Raw genomic sequence first — 23,464 nt, 5'->3', positions numbered from 1 at the left:
CCATAATTCAAAAAGATACATGTACCCCAATGTTCACTGCAGCACTATTTACAATAGCCAGGTCATGGAAACAACCTAAATGCCCATTGACAGACGAATGGATAAAGAAGATGTGGTTACATATATACAATGGAATATTAGCCTTAAGAAGGAACGAAATTGGGTCATTTGTAGAGACGTGGATGGATCTAGAGACTGTCATACAGAGTGAAGTAAGCCAGAAAGAGAAAAACAAATATCGTATATTAACGCATATATGTGGAACATAGAAAAATGGTACAGATGACCCGGTCTTCAGGGTAGAAATTGAGACACAGATGTAGAGAACAAACGTATGGACACCAAGGGGTAAAATTGGTGGTGGGCGTGGGGTGGTGGTGTGATGAATTGGGCGACTGGGATTGACATGTATACACTAATATGTATAAAATGGATAACTAGTAAGAACCTGCTGTATGAAAAATAAATAAAATTCAAAACAATTAAAAAATAAAATAGCCTAATGAAAAATAGTGGCTATAAATGACCCAATTTCATTCCTTTCTATGGCTGATTAATATTCCATTGTATATATGTATCATATCTTCTTTACCCATTCATCTGTCAATGGGCATTAGGTAGATTCCACGTCCTGGCTATTGTGAATAGTGCTGCAATGAACATTGGGGTACATGTGTCTTTTTGAAATATGGTTTTCTCAGGGTATTGGGTCATTTGTAGAGATGTGGATGGACCTAGAGTCTGTTATACAGAGTGAAATCAGAAAGAGAAAAACAAACGTATATTGACGCATATATGTGGAATCTAGAAAAATGGCACAGATGAACCTGTTTGCAGGGCAGGAACAGAGACGCAGACGTAGAGAACGGAAGAGTGGACACAGGAGGGGAAGGGGAGAGTGGGATGAATTGGGAGATTAGGATTGACATATATACACTGCCATGTGTACAATAGACAGTTAACGGGAACCTGCTATATAGCACAGGGAGCTCAGCTCTGTGCTCTGTGATGACGTAGATGGGTGGGAAGGAGGGGGGGGAGGGAGGTCCAAGAGGAGGGGATATACGTATACATATAGCTGATTCACTTCTTTGTACAGCAGAAACTAACAACATTGTAAAGCAATTGTACTCCAATTAAAAAAAAGTGCCTATATTTTGTAAAAGCCAGAGCTAAACTCCTCATTTAGGCTCTTTAAAAAACCTGTCAATGCTCTGTATATTCAAACGATTAAGAAAAAAATGGGAATTGAAATATTATTACCAGATTTTCATGAGTAGGAATCAATATCAGAATTCTTACGTTACATCAAGCTAAGTTTGTTTATTCTATGCTTAGAAAAGAGGCATTAAAAATTTCAGGTATTCTGGGCTTCCCTGGTGGCGCAGTGGTTGAGAGTCCGCCTGCCGATGTAGGGGACACGGGTTCGTGCCCCGGTCTGCGAAGATCCCACATGCCGTGGAGCGGCTGGGCCCGTGAGCCATGGCCACTGAGCCTGCGCGTCCGGAGCCTGTGCTCCGCAACGGGAGAGGCCACAACAGTGAGAGGCCCGTGTACCGCAAAAAAAAAAAAAAAAAAAAAAAAAAAAATTTCAGGTATTCCTTTTACATGTTACAAATAAGTAAAATGTTGACTATTTTAAAACATTTTATATCAAGTGTTAAGACCCTAGATGTGTTATTAGTTTTGTTATTCTCAACTAGGCCACCAGTCTGTTCCAATATTCAGTTAATGATATCAGATGATTTCCATAAAAGATTTATAAAAGGAATGTTTTACATCTTTAGTGTTTATATTATTAGCTCACATGCCAACGATCTTACCAATAACCCTCTCCGGCTCAGATTACGCAAAACAACCAGTTTTGTCACCTTTCAAATATATTATTTTTAAGAAACTTTATATTCAAGAATAGCTGTGAAAATAGTGAAATATTTAAAGCTATAAAACATATTTATTTTACAAATCTTTTCCAGAATGACCTAATAACATCCACTGAACACTGGTGGAGATTGACTGTGTAGTTGAGAATAAAAAAAAATTAATAACACATCTGAGGTTCTTATACTTGATGTAAACTATGTTAAAATATTCAACATTTTATTTATTGGTAACATGTGAAAGGAGTCTCTAAAATTTTTAATGAAAGTTTTCTAAGCATGGACTAAATAAATTTAGTTGTCTGTGATCTAGGAATTGTGGTATTGATTCCTACTCCTGAAAATATAGCAATAATGTTTCATGTTTCCTATGTTCATCTGTTCTAACATATTAAAACATAGTCTAAAGCTGTAGTAGTTGCAAAAAAGATCATACTGCCGTGGAAAGAGAAACAACAAATAACAGAGAGAAATGAATTATCTCACAATTTAGTATCTGGCAAATGTTATAAACCAGTAGAAAATGATCAATTTATTTAGCATTTTTACAGTTATTTATAATTTGTTATTTATATTATAATTTGTTGATTAGGAAACAGAGTCAGAAAGGTTAACTTGCCTAAGGACATACAACTATTAAAAGGCAGAAATGACAATCACACATAGTCCATCTAAATCCAAAATCATGCACTCATCTACGACTACAGCGTGTCTCGCTATGAACTTGAAGCCAATCCCCAACTGCAGTACAGACACACACAGACATAGGTGATGGGTTTGAAGAATGTGGCAGAAAGCTAGGTGAAGTTTAGGAAAGTCAAATGTGAGATAACAAGATCACTAAAGGAAAATAAATCACAATAAGTGAGGAATAAATGTGGCATATTGAATTACATTTGCTAACAGACTTGATATATATGGTACAACACATTACTGGAAACACCAAGCCCGACACTCTAGGGGCATCTATGCATCCTATGTAGGCAAGAGCTGTTAGGTGAAATGTGAGGTTTTCTTTTACCAAGGACCCAAGCAACTCATTGAGGGACCCTTTCCTCCATAAAATAACTAGACCCAAGAAGAGGAAGCTGTTTCCCGCTGGCTGGAACAACATGAGCCCCAGAGAAGACAGGACGGAGCTCAGGGAGGAGGTAGTAAAGACAGCAAAGACCTGCAGAGTAAGAGACTGCAGTGTCCTGCAGATTCCCCTTTCTCATCCATAGCTGTAGTTGGGCACATCAGCTAAGCCACATTTCCCAGCTGCTCTCGAAGTTGGGTGTGACCCTGTAACTAATTTCTAGTCAATAAATGTGAATAAAAGCACGTGCCACTTCCAGGGTTACACTTTGAGGAAGCAGGTGTACCTAATTCATACTCGTTTTCTCCTTCCACTGCATGGATGCCGATGAGAAGGAGGCCCTAGGAATTGGTACAGCTTCAAGATGGAAGGAACGTGGGTTCCTGAATCACTGTGTGGAGGAGAGATACCCACCCACCAAGACCTTAGCCTACTGCACAAGGGAGAAATAAACTTCCATTGTGTTTGAGCCCTTAAACAATTTGGGGTCTATTTACCAACAGAGGCAAGCCTACCCTGACTAATAAAGATTGTCTGTGCATCAGAGACATCAGCCTCCTTCTTCTACGTTTAAGGAAAGAGTAAAGGTCGGCAGTGTGAAATAGTAGACACAGAGCAGACCAGAGAAGGTGGCATAAAAATGGTGAACAGAATGGCAGCTGATGTTGGCAAGAGAGACATGATGAGCAGCAGCTGGAAGAGAGAGAGGAACCAGAGATGCTTAGAGAGGCGATCCTCTTAGGCACTGGCTATAAGAAAGGGACAGGGTTGAGGGCTACCGACCCTGTACAGTCAGGAACAAACTTTAAAGCAATTACCTAGCTTCTACTGTAGGTGCCTTCAGAATATTCAGGTTGTATATATGTGGATAGGAGTATGCTATACACAGACACATGCAAATATGTAGTCAGAATGAATAGCCTCCAAAACACGAAAATACTACAGCTGAAGGATTATGGATGAGTGTTCTTTTTTTCTTTCCTTCTGAATTACCTAAACTCTTTAAAAGAAACATACCGTCCATTTATAATGAACATTTTTTTCTTGATTTGAAGGAGAAAAATTCCTCCTTTTAATTATATAGCTTCATGAAAATATTTAATTTCTGTACATAAATATATAAATACGTAATAGAGGTGAGATTCGAAGTTTTGTCCAATTCCTATTGTGGAGTCTTTCAAGGAATGAATATTTATATACCACATAAAATATGAACACCTGTTCACCGGTTTCCCTGTTAAATAATCAGCTCCTTTGAAGGCAGACACCGTATTGTACTCATGACCATCACTGGCACTTGGCACACAGGAGGCACTCAGGAATGTTAAGCGAATGAACTGATGAATGCTTGAAGACTCCAGTAGCTTTTACTATGTAAATTCAATGGTAATTGATAAATTATCTCAGCCTTGGAATCCCTGTTCCCTGTTATTTCAGTTTTGCTAAGTGTATGATATAAAGTCATTGACCGATCACACTTAAGACACCTAAACAGTGTTCTTTTTTTTCTTTTCTTTTACTTTACATGTCGCAGCTCCATTCAACCCAAATAAAGGTGCAGATAGCATTGTCAAGTTTGACACTTTTGGAGACGGAATGGGACGTTACAACGTGTTCAACTTCCAGTACATGGGCGGCAAGTATTCCTACCTGAAGGTTGGTCATTGGGCAGAAACCTTATCAGTAGACGTCGACTCTATCCACTGGTCCCGGAACTCAATCCCCACGTCCCAGTGCAGCGACCCCTGTGCACCCAATGAAATGAAGAATATGCAACCAGGGGATGTCTGCTGCTGGATCTGCATCCCCTGCGAGCCCTACGAATACCTGGCTGACGAGTTTACCTGTATGGATTGCGGCCTTGGGCAGTGGCCCACTGCAGACCTATCTGGCTGCTTTGACCTTCCTGAGGACTACATCAGGTGGCAAGATGCCTGGGCCATTGGTCCAGTCACCATTGCCTGCCTGGGTTTTATGTGCACATGCGTGGTTGTGACTGTCTTTATCAAACACAACAACACACCGTTAGTCAAAGCATCGGGCCGGGAGCTCTGCTACATCTTGCTGTTTGGGGTTGGCCTGTCCTATTGCATGACATTCTTCTTCATTTCCAAGCCGTCACCAGTCATCTGTGCATTGCGCCGACTAGGGCTGGGGACCTCCTTCGCTGTCTGTTACTCAGCCCTGCTGACCAAGACAAACTGCATTGCCCGTGTCTTCGATGGGGTAAAGAATGGCGCTCAGAGGCCAAAATTCATCAGCCCAAGTTCTCAGGTTTTCATCTGCCTGGGTCTGATACTGGTGCAAATCGTGGTAGTGTCTGTGTGGCTCATCCTGGAGGTTCCAGGCACCAGGCGGTACACCCTTCCAGAGAAGCGGGAAACAGTCATCTTAAAATGCAATGTCAAAGATTCCAGCATGTTGATCTCACTTACCTACGATGTGGTCCTGGTCATCTTATGCACTGTGTACGCCTTCAAAACGCGGAAGTGCCCAGAAAATTTCAACGAAGCCAAGTTCATTGGTTTTACCATGTACACCACATGCATCATCTGGTTGGCCTTCCTCCCTATATTTTATGTGACTTCAAGTGACTACAGAGTAAGTCTCGGAATGGTTTCTCCTTTTCCTTCTTCTTGTATCCTGCCACTGTTTTGGTATGTCAAATTTAAAAGAGACTCCTTTTATTTCATCTCAGCAATTAGGTAGCTAAATTAGAAATGCCATCATGAACCACCATATTGTATATGGAAATTAATTCAATATGTTTTAAAACATTTAATTAGTGCTTGCTATGTGGAAAGCATTGTGCTAGGCACAGAGAGGAACATAAATGTAAATGGCATGGTCATTCAAGCAATTTATAATCTAGTGGGAGAAAAGTATAATACACACACACACGCACGCACGCACGCACACGCCCCTTAAAACTTTTAATTTAATTTAGAAAGTGAATGCCAAGATAATAAGACTTTAAATTAGACACGAGAGGACCTGGCTACCACAGATGGATCTGTAAATTAAAGCAGAGTTGTAACATTAAGCCAGGATCAGTTGAAAGATCTAAAAACTTTTCACTCAAGCTTCAAATAAGCATCATTATTTCTCTAAAACAAGTTAAAATACGATATTTGTTATACTTTTTCTACAACTTTACTTCCTGTAGATGTGGTAGAGGTATGTAATCCCTGAATCGGTTAAAACTTTTACTGTCTATATCCAGGTAACCTAATTAAGTCATTACTCATATAGTCTCCAGTAATATTTAGTTCAGATTTCTGGGCTTCAATATAATGACCATGTCTCCTGAAAGAAACAGTTCATGATTCCATCAAAATTTCTCAAATTGTTGAAACCATCAATCAGTTGCTCTCACATTTATAATTCTCATTTTCGTATCGCCCAGTGAGTGAGTATAAGAATATTTCCCTCTTAAGGCAATTGGTTTTTATTCTCTATATTTCTTAATTCGTCATTAAGTTTTCCAGAGGCCTTACGGTTTCCTTGTTACAACATGATTTCACAAAGTAAAGTGCCTCTGTAGGTTGGAATAGTCCTCAAATGTTTCTGTTTATCAGCAGTTCCTACGTTACCAAGCTCTTGAATATTGCAGCTCAAAAATAAGACAAAGCTACTTAAAGCCAAGAGATCAAGCGACTGGCAAAGCTTGATGTGTCTAGTCTAGTAAATTATCCACAACGTTGTGACTCAAACCTATGGACCACATTAAAGGAGCAGCAAGAAAAATAAAGAATATACATTCAATGTTGGGATAACCGTCAGGCTTTCTATAAGACTACCTATAAAAATTTTTGAAAATCTGTCAAAAGAGAAGACATCAGAACTAAATCAACAAAATCAAAGGTCAGATTATATGCACACAGGAGTTCGTGCCTTTCTAGTGTGGGGATTAAATGGAGAACTACAGTTAATGCATTTTAATACCCCCAATTCTATCTTTTGTCTTTCTATACACATCCTCCTCCTATAGCTCTGTAAGGATTTTTTTTTCAGTTCTTAGGAAGCCATCCTTAGTAGACAGGACTTGGGGTATTGGAAATGCAAAATAGTTACGTTATTTGTTCTATCCTCACATATGATTTGAAACTATTCATTCTCAAAAACGCTAATGAAAAAATAAAACAAAAATACTACTGAGAATAAAATTTAATTTTATTGAATAAACTAGCATTTATTCCTAAAACATAAAAAAATGACTTCTTCCTTTAACATGATAGCAATATCATGATTAAAAGAAATTAGCTGAAGATACCAGAAGTTTTACCACATGGCAGAAATTACAAGGAAAATGGGGCAGAGGTTGTACAGCTGAGAGTTTTAAGGGCTATGCTAATTAAGGCAATGAATCCTACAGAGATCATCTGAGGTCTCACTTATCCTTGCAAATAATCCCAATCCTCAATTTACAAAAGAAATGAGACAGTAGACCAGAGCCTCCAACACAGAGGTTTTCATATTCAACCACACATTGAATCAACTGGGTAGCTTTGAAAAAAAATATTGATACCTGGGGCACAGCCCCAGATATTCTGATTTAATTGGCCTGATCTGTGGCTTAGACATCAGGATTTTTCAAAGCTCCCCAAGTGACTCTCATTTGCAGCCAGGATTGAAAATCACTGCTCTAATGAATCACATGCTCTTCTTGTCCCACAGATATCTCTAGTTTGGCCTGCACTGTTTTGAAATTCTTTGAAATGTTTGCCAAAGTAAGAAAATTGAGAAACTGTACATAACTATCTAGATTCTTGGCTTCTCTTAACAAACTAAAACATGTGGACCCACAATTAGCTGGCTGAGTAGTGCCTATGCCTCTAGACAGAGCCCTCTCACTCCTGTTGCCCACAGCTCCCACCAGCCCCTGAATTCTTACACCTGGCTACCCTCACGTATGAATCTGCATAGCCCTATAGGTATTTGAACCCAGGACCCTTGTTTTAGACTGTGATTTAAAATTTCCTGGAGGGAAACCATGTGGCTCGGATAGAATCAGCAGCATTAGAAAAGTACCCAATAATAATCTAAGTACCAGCATCAGGAATTTGGCCATCGGTCAACAAGGTTTATGACTCAGTACTTTGCCACCCACTGGGAGTTATAAAACAATATAAAGCACTATTCTAGTCTTCAAAAAGCTTACATCTCAGTTGGGAAAACAATAACAAGCATGAACGAATTCAAGATTAACACAGAATAGTTTATAATTCAATTGCTGATAGAAACTCTTAAATGCCTATTAGTTTCAAAAAAGAGTTGGATCAGTAAGAGCTTGGTCTTTCCAGGAATCTCCTTAAAGAGGTGGGATTTCATCCTGTACCTTGGTAGGAAAGTACAAGTAAGGTAGTTAGAGTATATAGGGCCTACAGGGAATATTCTTGAGGCAAAATAGAAATGAACCAAGAAGAATGCAATAATGTCGGTCGTGCTCAAATGGAAGATAGGGGGAGTCTAGTGAGAAATTAATGGGAACTGGCAGCTTGGTCAGATTATACCAGGTAGAGGAATTCATTTAAATAATGTTTAAGGGCTTTGAGGTCTTGTGATTTTAAAATTTTTCTTGTTTTCCTTTGGTTGGTTGTTCACTTGGGCAAAAAGTGACATGATTAAGGCAAGAGGGAAAGAAAGGAACTAAGTCTTCCTGACCAAATTCCAAGACCTTATTCTACCAAGTGCTTTGCATACATGAGCTGACGTTATTCTCATTAGCACCCTGGAAAGCGAATTTCATTATCCATTAGAAAGATGAGTAAACAGACTCAGAGGGCAATTAACTTCCCAGGTGGCACAGTTAAAAAATAGTAGGACTAGTTTTTTGGATCCAAATCCATGCCTTTCCTACTATATCACACATTTATCTATCCTTAATATGAAGAATGGACTTGTAGGAGTAAAACCTAGAACAAGCAAGACTAGTCAACGCTGTAAGAGGCATCAAGACGGAGCGAGCAAAAACTTGGGTAAGAATCCAAAACTTCAGAGGATCTTTGAGAAATATCCAGGCTGCCTCCTTCTGTATCACAACAAAACCATCCCAGAGAGCGTAAGAATCAAACACCGAGTCATCAGGGATCCAATACATAGTTCCAATGGTGTAAAAAAAACTAGGTCACATTTGTGTGGAAAGTTTACCATAAAAAGTATAAATGGTAATTACTGAGTATTTTGTTCATTCATGTCTTCCAAAAGTATCTGAGCATTTATTATGGGCCTTGGGGATACAGCTATCAACACAGACAAGCCCCTCCTCTTTTATAACTTACAATCTGGTGGGGAATGAGAGGAGTGTAGAGATGGTGAGTAAAGAATTAACAAGTGAAAGTTCAGGATAACTCATGCAGTGGTGAGTACTGTGACGGAAGGGAGTGGGGTTATGCTACTGGAGTGCTTCCCAAACTTTAAGGCGCATCCACCTGGGAATCTTGCTAAAGATTCTGATTCAGTAAGAAGGAATGAGGCCCAAGGTTCTGGATTTCTAGCAAGCTCCCAGATGATGGAGATGCTGCGAGGCAAAGGACCGTACTCTAGGTAACAGGATGCTGGATTCTTACTGGGGTTGGTGCAGGCAAAGCATTTTGCCTAGGCAGACTTAGAGGTGACTTTAGAATTTTTACAAGGTTTAAGTACTTGCAGAGAAATTCCAATTTTCCCATGTTGACTATTTTGAAGATTTAAAGAAATGTATCACATCTCATTCTTTCAAAAAGTGTTTGCCACCCCTACTAGTGACTATTTCATAATACCCTACCGAAAGATGGGAAGGAGCAAACCAGGGGAATTCTACCCGCTAGACAGAAGAAACAGCAAGTGCAAACACCCCTAGGCAAAAATGTCTTAGAAAAGAAAGGTGTATCTGGCTACAGTTTAATGAGTAGATGGGAGAGTGAGTTTATATGAGAGGTAGGCGGTTGGGAGGGTGGGCAGCTAGACCACATAGGACTTTATAGGCCATAGCAAAAAGTTTAGATTTCTGTTCTCTATGGAAAAAGAAACCACTGAAATACTTTTAAATGGAGCAGTTTAATGATCTCATATTTTGTGATCTCACATTTTAGGAAAAAACAAAAATCAAGCTGCTAAAGACAACGTACGACAGAAAGGAAAAAGCAGGGGTGGGGAGAGCAGTTAAGTGACTGCGATAGGTCAGAGATGATGGGGGCCCGAGCCAAGGGTAGGATGTCAGTGATGGAGACAGAACCTGTGAAGGACCAAGAAGGGTTTTTAACCCATCCCACAGTCTAACAGGTTAGCCCGCCACAGTTTCGGGGATGCTGACAGAAGACCTGAGACTCCTAACTCAGAAACAAAGCACTTTTATTACCCGCAGCCACCACTGTAGTCAGAACTTCAGCATTTGCGTAGGTTGCGCGAGTCCCAATTTCCAGTAGGCAGTGCAGAGTGGGCCCGGTAACACGTGCATGAGCAGTCGTCACAATGGGATCAGAATTGCTGACTTTTTGCCTTCACTTTGAATACATCACAGCCCAGCACTGTTACCGATCCTAACCTTATTTAAAAGGTTGGTATTGTGTTCATCGTAGGCTTTTAGCATGAATTTTTATTTTTAAAAAAAACTGCAGTAAAATATTATTTGTTTTGGGGCTTCCCTGGTGGCGCAGTGGTTGAGGGTCCGCCTGCCGATGCAGGGGACACGGGTTCGTGCCCCGGTCCAGGAAGATCCCCCATGCCGCGGAGCGGCTGGGCCCGTGGGCCATGGCCGCTGGGCCTGCGCGTCCGGAGCCTGTGCTCCGCAGCAGGAGAGGCCACAACAGTGAGAGGCCAGCGTACCGCAAAAAAAAAAAATTACTTGTCTTGATTACTGAGTTTTGGGTGCCCCCTTAAATGTGTATCTCAAGCAAGTTCCTCATTTGCCTCATCCTGGTCCCAGCCCAGCCTTCTTCCTAACAGATCTGGGTAGGATGGTGACTTGGCTGTCTGTAACCAACAGAGCATAAAAATTTGAGTTCTTCCCTCCCCAGAGTTTCCCAGCATACTGGGTCTGGTGCATATGGATGGCAGCCACCCTTGGGGATGGGGAGACATTGTTCCTATCCTTCCTCTCTTCTTAAGGCAGCTGCAATCAGGATGGAGAGAGTAAGGGAGGATCAGGCAGCATGGACATCTCCATGCCAGGAAGGAAGGCACATTTGCTCTGTGTTTCAAGCATGCAGAAGCTACGCATGGCTCAACCAAACGAAGGTCCAATGTTTCTGAGCACCCAAAACCCTGAATTGAATGGCAACGTCATCATTACTGCCACTGTTCATTTCAGTTTGGGGGACCCCTTGACTCAGAGGCCAGAGCCAGATATCGGCAGCTATCTGCCTGGGCCACGTGGTTTGCGTGTTTCAGCTCGCTCGCCACTGACTTGCACAGACAGCAGCAACTTTTTTCAAGGAGTTCATCTTAATCCAGGGCATCTGCTGTCTCATCGTGGTAACATCTCTTAGCGTCTTGCCTGGTTTTAGCCTAAGGGCTAAGCAAGCTTTCCAGGGCTGCAGCTGACTGCAGGAATTCGTCCAGATTTCCTTGCGTCCGTCTCTCATTCTTTAGTGCAGCACTTCTGTCAGCATTTTCAACCCAATCCAGGTCAGGAAGAGCCCAAATACCGGTCAGTGCGTCATCTCTGGCTTCCCAGAGCATTATCCTGCTTCAGGGCCATCTGACAGAGAGGGCCAAAGCTCCTTTTCTGCAGCCAGGTTCCACTGTAAAAAACTGAGACTTCTGTCATCGCAGAATGGATCTAAGTTTGGCGCGAGAGACTATACCAAGGGATGAGCCCTAAGAGGGCCTAGCTGTTGCCATTCTTCCTTCACAAGCACTGGTCCGCCCTCTTCCCTCATTTCCCAAGGGAGCCAGCCAAAGTTTAAATGACTCACCTGGTCTCTGCTTCTCTGAAGGCTTCTCTTTTCAGTGGAGGGTCAGTGTAGGTGCTTGTCTCTGCAACTTTTATGTGAAAAAAGAGTAGAACTTTCTGCCCACCAAGGACCTGAATCAGAATAGGGAGGAAATCCACGGCACCCCCAGAGGTGAGTCAGCAACAATTTCAGTACAGGTCTAGCAGCTCTATCCGAATCCACTTCCTGTTACTCAGCCTGCGAACCACCCCCCAAATCCTCTTCTTTAAGGACCATAAAGCGGAGCACTATTTATTGCCTGGTTGGCCGTACAGTTTGGTCAGCCTGTTTGCTACGGATCCCCATGCACCGCTCTCAAGGCCTGTTCATCAGCCTATGAGGCCCTCATCCTTCCTCTTTGAGAAAGCCTTTCCGATCTCACTGTCACAACTGTCAAAGACCGAAGAGTCTGAGATTTTACTTGACTGATTCCAACTTAACATGTTAGCTTGCCACAGTTTTGTTGACGCTGACAAAAAGGACTCTGACTCAAAGCAACGGCAGTAGGCAGAGTTCCGCACTGGCTCTGGTTACTTGAGCCCCACTTCCCATAGGCTATGCAAAGGACACCATGACCACGGCACAGTCAGCGGTGGCATTACAGGGAAGAACAGTTAGATTGGGGAACCTGAATCTTCTCCAATGAGTGATATGCTGGTCCTCTGTTCCACAGGCACTACCTCTATCTTCTAGGGCTCTTTGCTATAAAAATACCATTGAAAAGAAAGTCCAGAGCAAAGGCAGTCGGAGCCGCTGCTGGAAAGACATACAGAAGCCCAAGAGACCATACAGGATTATCTTCCAGAAGAACCAGAACTTGCTATTGGATTGGATGTGTGGGTGTGAGGGAAATGGCAAAATGAAGGATGACTCTCAGGTTTTTGGCTTGCACAAGTGGGTGGCATTTGGTGTCACTTAAATGGAGATACCTGGAGGAAAGGATCAAGTTCTGCTTACATATTCATTCTGATTTGCCCACTACACATCCACAACAACATGCCAAGATAGCAGTTGAATGTATAGGTCTGGAAGCCCAGAAGATAAGTTGGAACTAGTACTACAAAGATGAATACCATCCACATAGGAGGTACTTAAGCCACGGAACTCAATGAGATGGTAAAGAGAAGAGTGCCCAAAACTGAGTTCTGAAACACTCCAGCACTTAGAATTCAGGTAGAAGAGAAAAAGTCAGCAAAGGTAACTCAGACAAGGAACTGTCCAGTGAGGGGAGGATGGATCCAGGAAGTGATTAACCATGTCAGGTGTTTCTAGGAGCTTGAGGAAGATGAAAACAAAGCAGCATGGGCTGGGAGTGTTCAAAGACGCAGAACAAATAATTATAGATAAATACAGACTCTTTATAGTGTGAGTTATAGAGGGAACTGGGCAACTGAGACTATGAGGCTGATACTTGGGCTTTGAAAAAAATTAAAAGGTATCAAATTTAAAGCGGGTATACTGAAAACCGTGCAGCATAAACTATGACCAAAATGCACCTTTAGTTATGCTTCCCTGTGTCCCTTTAGTAGTTAGTGAGATCAGTCACCCCTCCACCCCTGGATGGAGATTCCAGTGGATACATCCAAACACTGACTGCTCACCTTATGTGAGACACCATCCTAGCGCTGGGGATACATCAATGAATGAAAACTCTCACGATCTGGGTAGGCCCATGAATTTGTGTGCCCTTAGGTGACATAAGGTCCTACAATACTTTTCAAAGGAAAAATGTCTCTAGTAGGAAACTGAAATGCCTTGTCCTATGTAGTTATCAAATCATATCATGACGTAACATTCAGTATCATTTTCTCCTGAGGTCTGGCCTGCCTTGGAGCTGCAGTGGTTGGCTTCCCCTTTCTCCCAGCTCACACTCCCCAGTCCACCAGTTGCTATGTCCCTCTCAGGCCCGGTTAGAGAGCAATAAGGAAGAAGTAGGATGGTTCTTACATAACAGGATGACTTTATGATCTCTAAGTCCGCAGTGGCTAAAGACACATCCTTGGGATAACCCAGAAGATGATTAAAGGGTGCTTTCACCTGATCATCAGGAAGGTCCTGCTGGCCTTTTTCTCCCGCAAGTCCTTGAGTTGGCTGGCAATTCACTACTCTGAGTCGCCACAATCCAGCTACTCCCCTCTAGCCTCCTTCTGAGAAGGACTCCAGGCCCCTCCATATGGGCCCTAGACGACCCACAACGGCTCACCTTTCCGGCATACCACTCCCGTAGCGTTTGTTTTGATAAATTTTTAGAGTAAAGGACTATCTCAATACATCAGCCAGTCTCCTTGCTCTGCTACAAAAGTGACTAGCCATTTCTCACCTTCTAGATTTTCAAGACAGGAATCAGGCTCCCGGCCAGAGCATCCTCCCAACCACAGAAAAACCTCAAACCTTCTGTGAAGGGCCACAGTGATGCCCTCCTCTACAAGCTTTAAGTGAAGAGATGGACACAATCCCCCTAAGGGGTGGAGGGCATGGAATTCACAGCACAGCTTTGGGCCGAGATCTCCTCACAGAAGCCTCCCTTCTCCTCTCCTTGTAATGTCTTAAAGTATGTGAGGAGTTTCAAAGTTATAGAAGGTTTTCTTGAAAATGTGCACATTTGAACTTGTCTCACCCTCACTGGGATATCTGATAGCTTTCACACTGGCACCACGGTCAAAACCGAGGCAGGAACAGCACAGTTCTAATATCATATTATACATATATGTAAGAAGAAAAATTACGTCAGTAATGGACTTGCTATAAATAACATAGTTATGATTTATCAAGGGTTTTCCATCATGGAATTAGATAGCAGACTTTTCTGAGAAGCTGACAAAAGAGAGAAGAGCCTGAAACTGGGGACCAAGTTGGAAAGCACTGGAGTGGTTAGGGGAGCAAGAGCTTTAAGATAATGAGGAGAGGGCTTCCCTGGGGGCACAGCGGTTAGGAATCCGCCTGCCAGTGCAGGGGACACGGGTTCAATCCCTGGTCCAGGAAGATCCCACATGCCACGGAGCAACTAAGCCCATGCACCACAACTACTGAGCCTGCACTCTAGAGCCCACGAGACACAACTACTGAGCCCGCGCACCTAGAGCCTGTGCTCCGCAACAAGAGAAGCCACCGCAATGAGAAACCCGCACACCGCAACAGAGTAGCCTCCATTCGCCGCAACTAGAGAAAGCCTGCACGCAGCAACAAAGACCCCCCCAACACAGCCAAAAATAAAATTAAATTAAAAAAAAAAGATAGTGAGGAGAGATTTACTTTCAGCAATTAAAGTAAAACCAGAGTCTGAAGAATTATGATACAAGCGTAACCTGATTTTTTAAAAATCAAAAACAGAAAGAAGTCTTCTAAAGTTATGTGGCTCTTCCAGTTAACTGTTCAGTTTTCAGCTTCCTTTGATTACAGAAGAAGGTCAGACACTTTAGGGCATGAGAAATGATTGCTATCTGGTAATAGCATCGGCTGGGGAAAAAGGAAAAAGAACTTTAAAATGACTCTAGGATTTACCATAGTTACTCTGACTAGAAACTGATAGAAGAAATAATTAATTTCCATTTTTCATACTGAAAGTGATTAAATATGTAGAATCTAATTTGGGATTTTCCAGAAAATCTATGGGAGCTGAAGCCAGGATAAATGAGGAGAGCGGAGAAGATGAAGAGTGCGGGCAAGGGAATGAAAAGAAGAGATGATAAAACCTAGTTCTGAGGTTTGCTTTCAGGGGAAGCAAAGAGGGAGCAAGGGAAAATTCTCTGTCAAGGATGGGTGCATAGAAGCCTGGAGAACAGAAAGATGGAACAGCGAGTACCTGATGTATCAAAATTCCAGAGAGATGCTAATGAAATAATTAAAAGAGTAGGTACCCCGGAAGAAAGTTGATAACGTCCCCTAGTGTTGAATAGGGAAACCAAGAGCTGATAGAGCTCCCAGCAAGAAAGAGAAATGGAAATATGAAACAGGACCAGATTTGTTCATAATACAGTAAACCCTAAACAAGCCAAGTTGATGGACACAAATGATCAGTTATCTGGTCACTTCATCATTGAATATTGATATTTTACTCTTTAAGATTCTGCAGAAATATCTTTATACAAAGTAAAGAGGAAAACAAACAAAACAAGACAAGAAAATCTGTGTGAAGTCTTGGCAAGCCTTCAGGACACCAAACACAGAGAGTGTTTGCTTACAAATCCTAAGCAATGTTTCCATGTGCATCCCAAGCTCAGAAGATCCAATATAATTGCTGCATTGGTTTGGCTAGAGTAAGAACAGAACTGTGGATGATTTGGGTTTTTTCCGTTTGCTCTTTTTTCAGTGCTCTCTTGAGTTGGCCACTGTATTGAATTTATAGTCAAGACGCTTAACGAGGCAATCTTTTCTTACAGGTGCAGACAACGACCATGTGCATCTCGGTTAGCCTGAGTGGATTCGTGGTCCTGGGCTGTTTGTTTGCACCCAAGGTGCACATCATCCTGTTTCAACCCCAGAAGAATGTGGTCACACACAGACTGCACCTGAACAGGTTCAGTGTCAGTGGAACTGGGACCACGTATTCTCAGTGTAAGTATGGAACTTGACGCTGACCCCTTCATATATAGTAGGGAGCAGGCTAGAAGGAGAAGCAACAGACATAGACAGAAACAGGCAACACACGTCCATCCCCATAATCAATCTCAATTCAATTAAGTGCTGGCTTGATCACTGTGTGCCAGGTACTGTGCTGGGTGCTAAGGATACAGTGATAAGCAGAAGAGGTCAAGGTTCGGTTTTGGCAGTACGCGGTCTAGCAGGGATGACAGACATGAAATCCATAAACACAAATGGGATTTTTGACCAAGTTGTAGAGCCAGAGAACCAAGTTTCTAGTCCTGACTTTGCAACTAGGTCAACAGGTAACCTTGAGCACATCACTTTACTGTTTCCTTCCTTAGTTGGCCTAGAGGGTTGGACTAGACTGGTGCTCTGTAAAGTATGTTCTGTGTCACACAGATGCCGAAGGTGCTACATAAAAATTCAAAGAGGAAGATAAGCAAATAAGGTGGAAAATGCTACATCCTAAATACCCACTTGGAAGTTCAAAGCACCTCCTTTGACATGAGCATGAAAAAGGTTTTTCAGACTCTCTACAGCAGGGAAACCTGTTTCACTTTGTTATTTACAGTCCCTTAAAAGTAATTGATCACAGTAAAATCAACTGCACAGCCCATGGAATACACTTTGGAAAACGCTAGAACAGATCTTCCTCCTATTTCAAAGACACAATGTTTTTTTCAGCCGAGAAGGCAGTGCTAACTGAAAGATACCAGGGTAACTCCCAGCCAGAATTCTCTCACCTCCTGGCCTGCAAATATCTGCAACAGTAGCCTTGGAGAATCATTTAATTCTTTAGAGGCATCTAAAACACAAAGGTAGCTAAAGGGGACAACCTTTTAAGCCATTTCCAGCTAATCTATGGTATAAAGTAGGAGAAACGCACTGACAGAAGGATGAGGGGGAAGGAGGGGAGAGGAAGGGGAAGGGGGGTGGGGGGAAGGAGGCCTGGAAGTGACAGAGACAAATGACTACTTCACAATTTTGCCCCGAGCCGATTCCAAAGGAAACTTTGAAATAGCTCAGCGTCACAAAGTGAGCAATCGCATTAGTGCCCCAGTTTCTCCAACAAAGTGCACAATTTTATAGGGCTGCCCTTTTCCTGGCAAACAAAGGGAAGACTGATGGCTGGCAGCACGTGTTCCGTGATGCGCTGTGTATGCCACTCCCGCGCCTCAGCTGCTATAGAGATGGAGACCTTATTGCATTTTCAGCTAAATTTCCAGGTGTCACGAGGGCTGAGTCCCAGGACCTGGTAAAACTTGTGAAATAATTTTCCTTGAACCTTAAAGAAACCTGCTTATTTCTTGAGCAAACAAATCTCTTTTCCAGCAGCTGAACTATAAAAGCTAGCTACTCCAGACCAGAAAGAACTGGCATATAACTAATAATAATAACTAATAAAAGCAACAATAATACAGCTAAGAGGAACTATCATTTATGGTTTCCTTTGTGCTAGGCATTGTGCCAAGTACTTCATACATGTGTGCACGTGGGATATAGCTTATTTAACGCTCACAACTCTTGGGGATCTACCCAAGGTCACACGTATTGAAAGTGGCAGAACCAGAACTTAAGAGCCAGTTTCTCTGATTTCAAAGCCAGGGCATCAAACCACCGTATCGTGCTACTTCATCCAGAAAACAAGCCGGGAAATTTCCCATGAACTACTTACTTGGTAGACTTTCCAGGGAGAACAAAAGGAAAATTACCCTAGGCTATGCAGCATGATTTACCTCTGGGCAGAAAGAGTCTTGTTGATAGCTTAGAGCTCTTCTTGGCTGTTATTAAAACAATTTAGCCGGGTTTCCCTGGTGGCGCAGTGGTTGAGAGTCTGCCTGCCGATGCAGGGGACACGTGTTCGTGTCTCAGTCTGGGAAGATCCCACATGCTGCGGAGCCTGGGCGTCCGGAGCCTGTGCTCCGCAATGGGAGAGGCCACAACAGTGAGAGGCCCGCGTACCGCAAAAAAAAAAAAACAATTTAGCGGAGTCCCTAAGTCTTCCACAGACACTTTTCAGATCCCATACGTCCGAACCTCAGTAATTTAGATATGGTGGCATTTTCTAATGTATGTACTAGGAATTAATAAATTCCTGAAGAGTTAACAAGGACACTTTACCCAATGGAGTCTCCCCTCAGAATTTCAGAAATGTTCATTTACACAAAAACAATGTACTGCAACTGCCATGGGCCTGCTTAAGCGGTCACTCAGTATCTAATCTGCTAGTGGCCCAACTAATACTTCAAGGTAGGAGTCTATCCAGCCCAACATTTTAGGACTACTTTGTTACTCAGTGAAATTTAATTTTTTTTCCTTAAAAAGGTCTAAATTTCGATCTCATTTTTCCCACAATTTTCCTCTAATTAATCCAAATCAAAGAAGTGGCAGTAAAGTATTTGAGTGGTATCTCTAGGCATTTCGAAGTGCGTAAGTAACGAATCCATTGATCTTTTATTTTTAATTCTTTATCTTTAACTCACGATAGTTTAATATTTGTGGGCTCATCTTACCCCATGTGTACAAGATATCGCAACTTCTATTTTATAGGTGAGAAAATAAGAGAAGTTACTTCTCAAGGATATACAATGATTCAAGAGTTGACACTGGATTTCCTGACTTGTGATTAGTATCCTTCCTATTTTAATAAATTGGAACCACTGTCATGAAATTCATGAAAGTCATTAAATGCCTGAATGCCTTCTATACACCAGAAATTTCTAAGCACAGTGGTGAATAGGACAGAATCCCTGGTCCCAGGAAGGTTAGTGTCCGGGGCAGTGTTTTTCATACTGTAGAATGTAATCCATTAATGGGTCATGAAATTTATTTAGCATGTTTGACCAGCATTTTTTAAAAACGGAAATAGAGGGATTTCCCTGGTGGTCCAGTGGTTAAGACTCTGCACTCCCAATCCAGGGGGCACGGGTTCGACCCCTGGTCAGGGAACTAAGATCCCGCACGGCGTGGCCAGATTAATTAATTAATTAAATAAAATAAAAGTGACCTGGACATTTAAAAATAATAATAATAAAAAATATAAAAATAAAAGAGAAGAGAATAAAGTATCTTAGAGTGCATCATACGTAACAGGGTAAATAGTATTTCACCAAGTTTGCTCAAGTTTACGTATGGGTACCAGGTTCAGGTAAAATATTTATTTCTATGAACTGCAATCAAAGATATTTGAAAGCCACTTGCCTATGGGATCTAGTTCTATGTATAAACGTGTTACTGACCCACTATGATGAAAATTTAAGCAACTGGTTTCATATTTCAGTGCCTGTTTCCTCCATTATAGATTCAGCTCAATTAATATCCATCTCCCTCCTAAATACTGGGAAGTACGCTGTTTAAAGAATCAAGAAAAATCCTTAAACTGCTCTGCATTCATTAAGTACAGCGTATGTTTTTCTCAGGTTGTACATAATTTATGTTCTGGTTAAGTATTTGCAGGCATTTTATTCCAATGGATTATTGTTCCCAGTATTGCTGCTGTTTTTCTGACCTAGTGCCTCCAGAGGTAAAAACAAAAACCCCATGTATGGACGAGAGTCAGCTGGTATAGCAACGGAGTTACCCCCCCGCACAGACACATTTAGTTATCTATTCCCTCATAACGAACTTCTCCCAAATTTAGTGGCTTAAAAGAAATCCCTTTTGTTATCTCTCTTGATTTAGTGGGTCAGGAATTCAGGCAAGGCTTGACTGAGCAGTCCACGTGCTCTGCAAGGCCCTGACTGGGGTCCTTCTGTGGTGTCAGCTGAGACTGAACTGATCTGGAGGGTCCACAGTGATTCACTCTCATACATGGTGCCTTGGTGGGATGCCTCTCCACATGGGACCCAGACAGCATGATAGAGCCCATCCAGATTCAAGGGGAGGGAGGCAGACTCCACCGCTCAAAGAATTTGTGACCATTTTTATTATGTTACACTCTCCAAATCCCAAATCCAACCGGTACCGCACTCTTAGCAGGGATTAAGTGACGTGACGCACTTAAGCTTATGCACTACCAAGAAGTCACCTTGACTGGAAGCTGCGGCCATATTTATTCAGGGTTAATTCTCTGGCGAGAGAGTAGCAGAGATACCACATCACTTTGGAGTCTAAGTGAGCTCCCTGACAGCAGCTAAGGTGGCTGACAGCAGAAAGAAGTTCAGTTAGCGGGTTTTAAAATCTGAGCAGTTGCTCCAAAAAGATAGAAAAGCATGGCCAAACTCAGAAGCAGGCATGGAAGAAAGAACATCGTTCAGGACATCTTGGAAAACTCACCATCTGAGAAATGTTTACATATTGCTGTATGCAAAAGAGACCAATTTTAGTTGTATCTGATTAACTACATACAGTGGGAGGCAGAATAATAAAAACGAAACAGTAATTTTTCTCCACTAAGTGTACCCATAGGCCAGTTGTCCCCAATATTTGTGTATTAAAAAAAACTCTTTGAAATGGAGATTCCCAGGCCCCACCCTTTGTATCATGGGGTCTTGGTAAAGGCCAGAAGTGTGGTCGGTAACAGATACTCCAGCTGGTTCAACAGAGATGGTCCAATGAAAACGGTTTGAGAACCTTGGCCCAAACCATCCTGTCTGCTTCATCCACTGCTATCAGTGCAGAGCAGGGAGCTCCACTTAGATGCCCTCAAAGAGAAAGGAGGCCCTGGGTTCAGAGAAGGAGAGGCCCTTGAAGTCCCATCCTTTGCTTCATGATGCCAAGAGTCACATTCCGGCACAGTCATTTCCCCCATTGCTGCCCGAACCCTCCACAGAAGGCATTTCTCCCATAGAAGCACCTGGCCACTCAAGAAACATTTACTGAAGGTGGGAATGCACCTTCCAATAGCAGTAGAACTCAGAGACCCTGAAATCCTAAGTTCATATTTATAATGCTGCTCCCACACCCACACACATAAGTAAACATCCTTTGTATTTGGAAGAGGAAAAAAAAAGAAAAAGAGGTCATTCTTTGTTTTGTTCAGCTTTAGAAGCAAAGGAGTTTCCCACAGCTGATTCCCAAAGACAGGCAATCAAAAACGTATGCTGAGAATCTTAGCATCTGCAAATTCAATGATTTTTTCTTTTTTTAATTAAAAGCCTTCCCTTCAGCACTACACCTGACAGCATCTTGCTCTACCAGCATGGGTGCAGAACGTAAGCGAATGGCGTCATTTTGAGGGAGACAAACTGGATGCACACGTGAGGTTTGGCAGCATAAAACGCTATAGGCCCTGCGCAGGTCAGAATATTGCTGACGCTAATATGGGTTTGCATCAGCGTAGGCTGGGGGTAGAAGAAAGAAATGGAGTGTGTCCAACAGTCTTCAGAGCTATTATGTCCCCAGACGTGGTCCTACAGGGATGTGTATTTCCCTTGCTCACGGTGATCATTCAGATGTATGTATGTCATTATCATTAAATCAGCCAAGAGGCTTCTGCTAATTAATGATGCCCAGATTTGGGTCCCGGAGGAGCCATGGGCATATGGAGATTGATTTTCTCTGCCACAACCTTATTCGGAAAGTCACTTGTCTAGGTGGTAGTGTGCGAACTGCTCAATTAATAGAATTATTCTTTATCACTAAGCATTTGCACATTATAAAAAGAAAGCAGCAGTCTAAAAAGATCGAGGGGACCGTCTTCTAGTTTCACAGTATAATTTGCCACAGAGCTTTAGCAACAGAAAGCAAGTGCCTGAGGACAAGCCTTTGCATTGATCAATGGCCAAGCTTTGAAGATACCCCAGTTGGCCGGGGCAAGCCACTGTCCAACTCTGAACAGGACTTTATTAAAAAAAAAAAAAAGCACGTAATGCCAAGTTTCTTCTCTACTGTGCTAGTCCAGAAAAACAGCATAATACACCTGCACTTTACAGTTCAGGGAGTCCCATGATGACTGGCCAGCAAATGAGGAAGTTATTTGGCAACCCAGAATGAAATGAACGTCTTCTTCGCCACAGGCATAAGTATATTATAAACATAAATCCTCTCTGACCAACGTAGGAAGAGCCTAGAGTTGTCAGTAAGTTGAGCCATTTGCTTCCAGGCAGAATACATCTAGTACATCCAAATCAGATATATGTCAATCCATTTTCCCTTAAGAGAGCAAAGTCCACAGCATGCCTGAGAACCTCATTCTTTCTATTCCCTTTCATTCCCTCATTGAGGATGGGGGGGATAGTCTCCAGCTATGATAGGTAACCCTATTATACGTTAGGAAATTGATGTTTAATACCTCTCCTTCTTTTATTTGACATTTCCATTTACTTCTCTCACAACCACTCTAAAGCAACCCTTAAATCATTTTCTCTTTACCTCTACTATTTTGCTAGGTTTTCCCCAAGCAGCTATAGCCCACCTTCTTTATTACACAGCCTGGAGCTGGAAGGGATGCTAGGGATCATTTATTCTAACAAACACATTTATAGATGAGAAAACCAGGGTCCCATCTATTAGGTACTTTAAGGAATTTGATAACTGAAGTCATAGATAAAACTCTCAAAAGCTGCTCTATGGCTCCTGTGGCCTCTGGATTTTCTGCCCCAGCTCAGTTACAAAATTCATCTCAGAGACTATTCTTTTTATTTTTTTTTTTTTGCGGTACGCGGGCCTCTCACTGACGTGGCCTCTCCCGTTGCGGAGCACAGGCTCCGGACGCGCAGGCTCAGCGGCCATGGCTCACAGGCCCAGCGGCTCCGCGGCATGTGGGATCTTCCCGGACCGGGGCATGAACCCGCGTCCCCTGCATCGGCAGGCGGACTCTCAACCACTGCACCACCAGGGAAGCCCTCAGAGACTATTCTGACAGTAAGAATCTTAGCATCTGCACATGCAATGATTTTTTTCAAGTTAAAAGCTTTCTCTTAAGCACCACACATGACAGCATCTTGTCCTACCAGCCTGAGTACAGACTTGTGTTCCTCTCAAAAGCCCATACCAGGGAGTTCAACAGCATAAATCATGTCTCTTTGAGCCCCCGGTGATCCCCACGTCCAGGCTGCACACAGACA

General features: G+C 42.4%; 1 protein-coding gene across 3 annotated transcripts in view; it reads left to right on the top strand.

Annotated features, from left to right (window-relative positions):
* Positions 1–23,464, top strand: part of GRM3 (glutamate metabotropic receptor 3) — a 228,053-nt gene that overhangs the window by 197,320 nt on the left and 7,269 nt on the right. For 2 of the 3 annotated variants that reach the window (XM_024738454.1, XM_024738455.1), the window contains exons 4-5: positions 4,493–5,559; positions 16,253–16,427. In XM_024738454.1, the coding sequence (XP_024594222.1) occupies positions 4,493–5,559; positions 16,253–16,427 (1,242 nt within the window). Of the gene's footprint in view, positions 1–4,492; positions 5,560–16,252; positions 16,428–20,012; positions 20,020–23,464 lie in introns of all 3 variants that reach the window. The other variant, XM_024738457.1, reaches the window with a different exon arrangement.

The sequence above is a fragment of the Neophocaena asiaeorientalis genome, unplaced genomic scaffold (assembly GCF_003031525.2).
Source record: "Neophocaena asiaeorientalis asiaeorientalis breed wild unplaced genomic scaffold, Neophocaena_asiaeorientalis_V1.1 scaffold89, whole genome shotgun sequence".
Lineage (NCBI taxonomy): Eukaryota > Metazoa > Chordata > Mammalia > Artiodactyla > Phocoenidae > Neophocaena > Neophocaena asiaeorientalis.
Note: the sequence above shows the minus strand (reverse complement) of the source record. Positions and strands in the feature narration are given on the sequence as shown.